The 10,696-nt window shown below is 45.3% G+C and overlaps 1 protein-coding gene across 16 annotated transcripts in view; it reads right to left on the reverse strand.

The window, feature by feature from the left end:
- The window catches only part of CDK12 (cyclin dependent kinase 12), a 75,299-nt gene extending 69,270 nt beyond the window's left edge, over window positions 1-6,029 (reverse strand). For 12 of the 16 annotated variants that reach the window (XR_014793017.1, XR_014793018.1, XR_014793019.1 and 9 more), the window contains exon 1: window positions 4,372-6,029. Coding sequence is in view for 2 of the 16 variants with exons in the window: in XM_084862398.1 (XP_084718524.1) it covers window positions 4,372-5,420 (1,049 nt within the window). In the remaining 14 variants the exon portion in view is untranslated. The remainder of the gene's footprint in view (window positions 1-4,371) is intronic. The other 4 variants (XR_014793025.1, XR_014793026.1, XR_014793027.1 and 1 more) reach the window with 1 other exon arrangement.
- Between the last annotated feature and the right edge of the window lie 4,667 nt (window positions 6,030-10,696).

Consider the following 10,696-nt stretch of genomic DNA (forward strand, 5'->3'; position numbering starts at 1 on the left):
AGAGAGAATCATCAACATTGATTGGCTGCCTCCTGCATGCCCATGCTGAGTATCGAGCCTACATCCCAGGTATGTGCCCTGACCAGTAACAGAACTGGTGACCTATTGGTGCATGGGTCGATGACTCAACCCATGACAGGCCTAATATCTAAAATTTTAACTAGAGAACTACTTAATTGACTGGTCCCAAAACTATAATAGCTTTTGGTACTTTCTAATATAAAATGATTTCTAATAAACTTTTTAGGAACTCGTAAAGCAAGGTATTATTGCACGTTCATTTTATTTTCATTATTAAGGAAGGATCGGGAAGTAACATTTTAGAATCTATGAGGCAGATTATTCTAAATTGAAACTCAACCCTCTATATTTTTGCTTTTGTTTTAAATATATTTTTATTGATTTCAGAGAGGAAGAGAGAGGGAGAAAAAGATAGGAACACCAAAGATGAGAGAGAATCACTGATCAGCTGCCTCCTGATCCAGCCCACAATCTGGGCATGTGACCTGACTGGGAATCCAACTGTAACCTCCTGGTTCATAGGTTGAATGCTTAACCACTGAGCCATGCTAACTGCACTCTTTTTGCCCCCCCCCCTTTTTTTTTTTAAAATATATTTTTATTGATTTCAGAGAAGAAGGCAAAAGGAGAGAGAAACATCAATGTTGAGAGAGACTCACTGATCAGCCGCTTCCTACATGCCCCCGCAGGGGATCAAGTGAGCAACCCAGGCACGTGCCCTTGACTGGAATCAAACCCAGGTCCCTTGAGTCCACAGGCCAAGCCAATGCTCTATCTACTGAGCCAAACCATCTAGGGCCCTTTTGCTTTTTAAAAAAAGCCTAATGTGCTTAGGCTTCAAGGTGTGTGTGTGTGTGTGTGTGTGTGTGTGTGTGTGTATGGGGAAATTAGCACTAAAATGTAACTAGACAAAACATAATTTGCCCAGTAGTCTAAAATAAATTGTTTCCATTCCAGATCTTCAGTATCTCTCTTTATCTTTGAACACTGGCAAGACGTCAGTGAATCAAAACATTTCAAAATAGCATATATGTGTAGTGAAAACAACTCACAGGGTGTTAGCCATGATTTTCTTATACCTATACTGCTCTTTGGAAATTTGCCCCTAAAGCTTAGTTAAAATATAAAGTCATTATTAGAATCAAAGTACTCAAAACAACAACATATACATATGCATATATGTATACTATTGAGATTAAATAAGTGGATTTACCAAATACCCACTTATACTTAAGAAAATTAATACTTCTCTTGTAAAAAAAAAAAAACTTGCTGAAACAAGAGGTTTTCTCAGTTTGAATTATAGCTGGTATAAAACTAATACCTCTATCCCAGGAAAAACTTCTAAAACCACTAAGTAATGTCAGAGACCACACTACACAGAGCATTGTTTCTATAATCTTTCAGTGTGACTAAATCTTTCTAAGGAACTTTGCTTTAAAAGCCCTTGAATTTATGAATAGAAGTCTATTGTTAATGGGACATTTGGATGACCATATACTTAAGGCATTTTTTCTGATACATATGCTATATTTGAGATCCAGATCCACTCTTCAAGAAAAAAAAAGGGGGGGAGGAGAGACAGGCCTTGCTAGCATGGTTCAGTGATAGAGAGTCAACCTGTGAACCAGGAGGTCACGGGTGGATTTCCAGTCAGATCACATGCCCAGGTTGTGGGCTGGATTCCTAATGGGAAGCAGCCAATCAATGATTCTCTATCATTGATGTTTCTGTCTCTCCCTCTCCCTTCTACTCAGAAATCAGTAAAAATATTTTAAAAGGGGGTTGAGCTGAAACCGGTTTGGCTCAATGGATAGAGCTTCGGTCTGAGGACTGAAAGGTCCCAGGTGCGATTCCGGTCAAGGGCATGTACCTTGGTAGCGGGCACATCCCCAGTAGGGGGTGTGCAGGAGACAGCTGGTCGATGTTTGAGGCAGCTGGTGGATGTTTCTAGCTTTCTATCCCTCTCCCTTCCTCTCTGTAGAAAATCAATAAAATATATTTAAAAAATAATAATAAATAAAAGGGGGTTGTCAGCAAATAGGTAAATTCAGGTAATAAAAATTTTGTCTTCAAAAATAAATATACTTTTTCCCTGAATTAAGTTAGGTTCCACCCATCTGAAATGAAATTACTACTATTAATCACCACTAATTTAGTAAATACAAAGACCTTGCATTTCTGCCAATGCATTTTGTCTTTCAAAACAAGTTGCTTGTTTAATACTGACTCTCTCCCAAGGAAAAAACACAGAGAATACCATAGAAGGATCTGTATGTTCCTCTACTGTGACTCTAAGAAAGTTTTGTACTTACTGTTTGGAATTCCAACAAACGAGGAAAAATATATAATACACAATTCAAACATATCATGCTCTCTATAAACCACACAAAAAGGTGCATCTGACTCTAGGGTTATAATGAGGCACTTATATTTATTTCCTATACTATCATAATGTGTCTCCAATTCTTTCTTGATTTATTTTGACCATTTCTGCACTAGTTCCAATTAAATGAGTAAAAGAAAACCTAAGATACGAATCCAAAAGGAATCACTGCAAAGCCACAGTTCTTACTGAAACTCGTTTTAGTGTTTTAACCCCAATGCACTTCTGTATTCCCAAACCCGGCAACAATAAAAATTCTCAGAACAACTTTATTAAACTACTCCCTCAAGAAAACAAGTTATTTGGCTACTGTCTGTGGAGTAGTCACTTTCTGTGTAATGCTTCACTAATAAACTCTTTCACTTAAACAAAAGAAAAGAAAAATTCTGAAAATATTTCATTTCTTAGGGTTCCTTAAAAAATTAAACAGCCTACAAATGGTACACTTAAGATACCCACCTCCCTGTATATAAATTTTACCCCTTATTAGCTGAAGACCTCTAGCTAATGATATACAGGCTAAATAAAACATTTATAGTGAAGTATACTATTATTGGTTATTTACTTTAAGATAAATCAAAATAAAAGGTAATCTATAGATATAAAATATATGGCAAATATTAACTGTAGAATGTAGGTGGTACATGTTAGGGTCCTTACTACAATTCTTTAAACTTTTCTGTTTTTGAAAAATTAGTATGAAATGGAGGAAAAACTAAGGAACTTCGGACCCTGACAACTAGGAACTTAGCAGGCTTGATCAATTCAAACTAGTTTATGAATAATTATAAATGTAAGTCGACAAAAATTACTCACATTGACACATAAAAGATATACATGTTTTTTGGTGTGTTTTTTTTCCAAGTTGGAGTAATTTCCCTAGAAGTATTCAACAACACTTTCCTCACTCATAGAATTTACTGACTGGCTTCAGGTTCCAAGCACTGTGCTATGCACTTCATATTTACTAATTTAATCCTCACCATAGCTCTAGAAGTTGGTAGTTATTATTGCCATTTTACAGGTGAAAAAACTTGGGCATGGAGAATTTATTTGTCAAAGGACACACAGCAAGATTAGGACTCCACTCAGGTATAACTCCAAAGCCCGTGTTCTGCTTTTGTGGACAAAGGTGAGTCCACAGAGAGAGAGATACAATTTCATCATCTACGAACAAGAACGTGGTTTTCAATAGATAAATTCACTCCAACAAATAAATTTCAAACTACATGTCTTTCTTGAAAAAATAACACAATAGAGGCACTATTACCATTTTTTCAGAGAAAGATTTTGAAAATTGCCAGTGGTCACAGAATACAGCAAATCTTTATAGGTCAATGGTGGTGCTATAAAGAAAATCCAATTATCATTGGAACCAATTTCTGCTAGGCTCTCCCATCAAAAGGAAAAAGCTCGAATCAGCTGAATTTCCACTAGAAGTATCTATGGAAAGACAGGAGCCTTTGTAAGTTATCAAAACATTGTCTCCTAGGAAACGAGTAAATTTAACAAGTTTGAAGACACTGGTCAGAACAAATGGCAGGCAAACAGCTTCAAGAGAATTCAAATGAAACCCTGTAATTTCTTACATCTCTAATCAGGTTCAGTGAGGTCTCAAGCACTAATACCAATATGATTTTTTAAAAATTTAAAATAAAGCAACAGGAAAAAAAAAATAGATAAACTTTGGAAACTAGTATCAACTCCATGCACCATTTTTCTTACACAGGAGCTTGCAGCTGAAGACCCTGCCACCGGAAGTACCTACCTTTAGCAGCTTTAGGCATGTAACTCCATTTTTCAAACTCTGGGTTAAGAGGAGACCAGATTCACTCACTTGAGTGACTAGCCAATAGCCAAGTGTTCTAGTTAATAAATGATGGGCACATCCACCTGGCATTACCAGTTGCCAGTTTCTCATGACCCACCCTAAGAAAGAAAGGACTGTTAGACAAATAGCTCACCTGGGGAGTGGACTCCGACTCCGAGACCGTTTGCTAGTGAAAGGGCTGCTGGATCGCCTTCGACCATAGGGACTGGGTGACCTCCCGCTGTACGAGCCACTCCGTTCGTAGCTGGAGGAGCGTCTCCGGCCATAGGGACTCACAGACCTCTGCCGCCTGCTGTAAGGGCTGGGGGACCGGGTGCTGGACTGGTAGGCCGAAGGCTCCTTGTAAGGGGGACTGATGGACTGCCTCCTGGAGGTGCTTCCAGGGCTCTTCTTGTAGGAGTCATAATTGCTGGAGGTGTGAGATCTTGGGGGACTAAGGTCATAGTCTTGGCCATAAGAAGCTCCGGAGGGGCTATCGTCTTGCTTGGGGCTGTCAGACCATTTCCTGTGGGGGCTCCTCGACCTCCTTTTGGGGCTGTCCACGGTTTTGTAACTTTTGGGTGTTTCCCTTTTCCGATGACTTTTACTCCGGTCTTTGTGCCCGGACTTCAACTCGCGTTCTTTCCGAGCCTTCTCCTTGTGGAGTTTGGATGACCTGGATTCCTTGTTGCTGCTGCTTTTTGAGATCGGTGCCTTCCCGTGGTCGTCATTCTCCTCGTTTGAACGCTTTGAACTTCCTGATATCCGGTCCTTCATTGATCCCGACTTGCTGGAGACTTCCTGCTTTTTTTCCTTTTCCGTCTGTTTGCTTTTTAGTAAGTCCCGGGAACGTCTGTGCTGGTGGTGACGGTGTCTGTGCAAGCGGTCACTCCGATCAGCTCCACGACGCTCATCGTTCTCCCTCCGGTCTAATTTGAAGGCCATGTCGTCAGAGAAGGTGTCTGAATCAGAGCTGATGTCATCGTACTCCACCAAAGGCTTGATAACTGCACCCAGAGGTGCTGCTTCGGGGGTCACCAAGCCCATGTCTTTGGAGTGCTTGGACTTGTGCCGCTTGTGCTTCGCCGCCAAGCGGTGACGCTCTCTGCTGTTGGAGCTGCCACCTCCCGATGACGGCTGCAAAGTTCCAGAAGCTCCTCCGCTCCCGTCCTTCTTGCCCCCATGTCTCTCTGGGTTGGGCATCCCCTTTCCCCTGGCTTCAAAGGGGGGAAAAGTTCCCCAGCACTCCAAAAAGTAACCCCCACCCTCCCCCCAATCCCAACCCCACGCCCACCAAAGCGCCCCTGGTCGGGGGTGGGGAGGGAAGGGACCGCGGCGCAGGCTCCTCCTCCCTCCCGACCCGGCGGCACCCTCCTACATGAGGTAGGGGTGAAGGAGCCAGGGAAGAAATGAGAGTTCCTCGGCAGTGGGGTTGCGAGACAACCAGCGGCCGCTCGAGTCTGTTTGCCCTCCTCCCCGCGCGGCGCCAATCCTCAGGCACGGGGGCCGGCGAGGTCGAGGAAGTAGGAAGCCGACGGCCCTGGGCTGCGGCGCCGACTCCGGCTCGGGAGCCCAGTGAGGACTGCACGGGCCTTTCCCCTACCCGGCAGCCAGACTCGGGGTGGCTCCCCGTCGCTCAGGTCCCGCGGCCTAGGTGCCTCACACACGCTTTGTCCCTCGCTCCGGAGGGAGTTCCTTCTCTCGCCTCCGCCTCACCTCAGTACCTCACACTCTCACTCGCTCCCTCACAGACTCAACCCCACACTAGGTTAAACCGAAACGGCACTCGGAGGAGGGGGAGGGGGCAAGCCCAGGAAATATCGCGAGAATACTAAGCTCGCGGTATTTCGTGCTTTACTTCTTTCTACAGCTGGGTCAAACAACGCGAGAACCGGGCCCCAAGCACAAAACGCGATCTCCCAAATTCTCGCGATAAGCTCGTTGTTTCCCCATTTGATCAAAACTTTATGCAAACGGAGGTAGGAGAATTTTTTTTTAATTCAAAACTTTATTGGTAATTCTTTGAATAAACAGTCTCAGGTACCTCAGGCACCCGCGCACCTAATATTTTCAACTACAGCCGCAATGGATAGGACACGGGCCTCAAGATCTGGGTGTTTTTTACTAAATGCTATTCTTTTTTGTTCTTTTGTTTTTATTTCAGAGAGGAAGGGAGAGAAATAGAAATATCAATGATGAGAGAGAATCAGAGATAGGCTGCCTCCAACACCCCCCCCCCCACACACACACACACACACACACATTGGGGATGGAGCCCACAATACCAACATGTGCCCTTGACTGGAATAGAACCCAGGACCTTCAGACTGCAGGCTATCCACTGAGCCAAATCTACTAGGCTAGGGCATTGTTATTCTTGCTGTTAAAATGTAGCCCAGAGCCCTAGCCAGTTTGGCTCAGTGGATAGAGCCTTGGTCTAAAGACCAAAGAGTCCTGGGTTCGATTTTGATCAAGAGCATGTACCTCGGTTCCAGGCTTCTTCCTGGTCGCAGCTTATGCAGGAGGCAACCAATCCAGGTGTCTCTCTCACAAGGACCTTTCTCTGTCTCTCCCTCTCTCTTCCACTCTCTCTCTAAAAAAAAAAAAAAAAAATCAGTGGTAAAGTATCCTTTGGCCAAGATTAACAAAAACAAAACAAAACAAAACAAAAACTGAATTAGTTATGTTAAAATGAAAACATTTTTTAATGTAGCCCAGAAAAAAATTTGAAAACATAACACAGTATTTTGCAAACCCAGCTATAAACAGGGTGAGCTTGACAGAAAACCAGCCAACCACAAAGAAGAAATCAAAAGTGGAATTGACAAAATAGTGAATATATGCAATTGTTAAGCATTGGGAGGCAAAAGCTTGGGATATGAATCCCCTATCTCCTTTATTTGCTGCAAGTAAATCAAATTACCTAGGGACAACCATTTCTTGTTCTTAAATAGAGCACTTCAAGTAGTTCAGTAAGAGGATAAGAATATTAGGAACAGTGCCCTAGCCAGTTAGGTTCAGTGAATACAGCATCTGCCTGTGGATTGAAGGGTCCCGGGTTCAGTTTTGGTCAAAGGCACATACCCAGGTTGCAGGCTTGATCTCCAGTAGGCAGTGTACAGGAGGCAGTCAAAAAATTATTCTCTCTCATCATTGATGTTTCCCTCCTCTCTCTTCCTCTCCGAAATCAATAAAAATATATATATATATATTTTAAGAATTGGCAACAGGGCAAAGTTGGGAATATTTCAACCCAAGTTCCTAAGCTTACAACTTATACAGCATATAATATATTCATTATCTCTAATTCTCAGACTACCCTGCAAAACATGATATCCGTATTTTACAGATAAGGAAACTCAGACTCAAAAAAGTTTAAATAACTTACTCAAGGTAACAAAGATAGCTAGTCTAGAAAGTGCTAAGAATGAGGTTTACATTCATGTCTGACACTAAAGCACAAGCTCTTTAATTGTATGGCTCTCTTTCCAGTCTACTGAAAACCCTAAGAACCCGAAAGCTCATCACTTCTTGGGATCATCTCTGGCTCTTCTGGAATTATTTGGCCTTTTATCTTCACACAGATTATAATTATGAATGAGAAAAGCATAATATTTATGCACAAGAAAAACATAGTATATTACACTGCCTCTCATTTTTTACTTTTTGAAACTCCTTTGCACACATTAACTCATTCATTTGATTTTCACAACAAACCTCTGAAATAGGGCTGTGTACGGGCATAGGGAAGTTAAGACTTTTCTAAGCTTATTCATTCTTTTTTTCCCCCCCAGCAAATTAATCTGTGAAAATTTAAAAAAAAATTTTTTTATTTTATTGATTTCAGAGAAAAAGGGAGAGGAAGAGAGAGATAGAAACATCAATGATGAGAGGGCATTATTGAATGGCTGCCTCCCTCACCTCGGACCAAGCCTGCAACCCAGTCACATGACCCCAACTGGAATTGAAACTGGGACCCTTTGGTCGGCAGAGTTAAACCAGCCAGGGCTATCTGTGAGATTTTAACGTCTTTCTCTGTATAATTGTGCTCATTCAGGGCCCTTAAAGAGGATGTAAACAATATATTCAAAACAGAAGACATAAAGTGATAAATAAAATAAGAATGATGCAGAGTACTACCTAGGTTCAAAATGAGATTGGGGATGTTAAGAGAAAGCTTTTTAAAGGGCATTTAAGTAGGGCCAAGAAGAGTAGGTATGATTTGTTTATGCAAAGATAGGAAGATTGATCAGTAAATTAAGAATCAGAAAACATTCTAAATGAAAATAGGATCCACCGAAACCAGTTTGGCTCAGTGGATAGAGCGGCAGCCTGTGGACTGAAAGGTCCCGGTTTCGATCCAGGTCAGGGGCATGTACCTTGGTTGCGGGCACATCTCCAGTAGGGGAGGTGCAGGAGACAGCTGATCTATCAATATGTTCCTCTCTCATCAATGTTTCCAACTCTCTATCCCTCTCTCTTCCTCTCTGTAAAAAATCAATAATATATATATATTTTTAAAGAAAATAGAAGGATTTATTCTCAAAATCACTCCCTGAAAATGGTCTTGTTGCTTTGTTTATACCACATTGATACTAAAAAAAGTTTTTACTTAAATGTCTTAGTGCATAAATTGGAAAAACAAAAGAGAGGGAGGATCCAAGATGGCTGCTCGGGTATACACCTAGCCGCAGCAGCTCACAACAATTTCAATGGAATACAACTAAAATGTAGAGTGGACATTGCCCAGAGCTACAGGTAGTCGACTGACTGAAAACTCTACAATAGGAAGGAGGGAGAAAACCAGAAGGAAAATCAGAGGAGCTGAAAAAAAGCCTAAGGTACGGAGACATGCGGCGCGCTCGCACGCACGCACGCGCGGAGAGGTCGCAGCCGGAGAGGAGGAGAGGGCTGGGTGCTGCCTGGCGTTCCCTAACAGGAAGGAAATAGAACCCCCAGCCTGGACTAAACCCCCGAACCGGCAGCGCTGAGCCCCAAGTTATGGGCCAGACCCTGGGGACCCAGGCTCCGGCAGGGGGAGACAATCCCGGGGGACGGCGAAATGCAGGGCCCCCGGAGTCGCGCGCACATGGCGCGCAGAGGACTGAATGTTGACTCTGATGCTGGATTACCCTAGCCGGAAGAAACAAAGCCTCCGGCGGCAGCTCTGAGCCTCAGTCCAGACCGCCCCGAACTCCAGGTCTGGGCCAGTCCCTGGGGACCCAGGCTTGGGCAGGGGGAGACGGAGCTGTGAGGTGGAGTCCTGGGAGCGCAGCGAAAGGCCGAGCCCCCGGAGTCGCGCACACTGTGCGCAGAGGACAGTCTGTTGACTCTGATCCTGGACTCCCCTAGTGGGAGGGAGAAAGAAAGCTCCAGACTGGAGGAATGCAACGAGGAGCAGGAGCCCCTGCCGGACACCAGCCAGCCGGGCGCCAGCAAGGAGCCGGGCGACGGGGCCCCCAGGGGGGGGGGTGCCCCTGAGCCTTCGACTGCTGAGCGCGGGCAACGGAGCCAAGGACGGGGGCTGCTTCCTGGGTGGCGCCGACCCCGGCAACAGGCTGGAGCAGCGCGGGAGCCCGCGGAGAACAAAGGGGTGCCACAGGCCAACCTGCTGAGCTCCCAGAACAAGGAGGAAGAAACCAAAGAAGTTCTCAATGTGAAGAAATCAAGTGAGAGCAAATGATAGTAAAATTACTTAAGAAAGAATACAAAGAAGATCTTGAAAAATCAAAGACTAAGTCAGAACTCAACGCACCAGCCAACATTGCAACATAAATGCGTTTTTGTTTTTTTTTGTTTTTAAAGAAAAAAAAAAAAAGAGAAAAAAGGGACAGAATGTTGGAACAGCGGCGACCAGGCCTAGAGTGGCCAGGCACAAGGCAGTGGCAGCTGGGCCCGGAGCAGCAGTGGCCAGGCCCCAGAGCAGCAGCAGCCAGAACAAGAGCATCAACGGCCAGCACTGGAGCAGCCAGACCTGGGGCAGTGGCAGCCAGGCCTGAGGCAGAGGCGGCCAAGCCCAGGGTGGCCAGTCCAGGTACACCCAGACACGGAGTGGCTGGGCCCGGAGAAGCCGGGCCCAGAGCAGCCGGGTTGGGAGCAGCCAGGCCCAGAACAGCAGTAGCCAAGCACGGAGCATCCAGGTTGGGAGCGGCCAGGCTCGGAACAGCCGGGTCAGGTGCGGCCAGGCCCGGAGCAGCGGCTGCCAGGCTGGGAGCGGCCAGGCCCGGAGCAGCCGGGTCTGGTGTGGCCAGGCCTGAAGCAGCGGCTCCCAGGCTAGGAGCGGCCAGGCCCGGAGCAGCAGCTGCCAGGCTGGGAGCAGCCAGGCCCGGAGCAGCCGGGTCTGGTGTGGCCAGGCCCGGAGCAGCGGCTGCCAGGCTGGGAGCGGCCAGGCCCAGAGCAACAGCTGCCAGGCTGGGAGCGGCCAGGCCCGGAGCAGCCGGGTTGGGTGCGGCCAGGCCCGGAGCAGCGACTGCCAGGCT

Source organism: Pipistrellus hanaki (assembly GCF_964339955.1).
Source record: "Pipistrellus hanaki genome assembly, chromosome: 16".
Taxonomy (NCBI): Eukaryota; Metazoa; Chordata; class Mammalia; order Chiroptera; family Vespertilionidae; genus Pipistrellus; species Pipistrellus hanaki.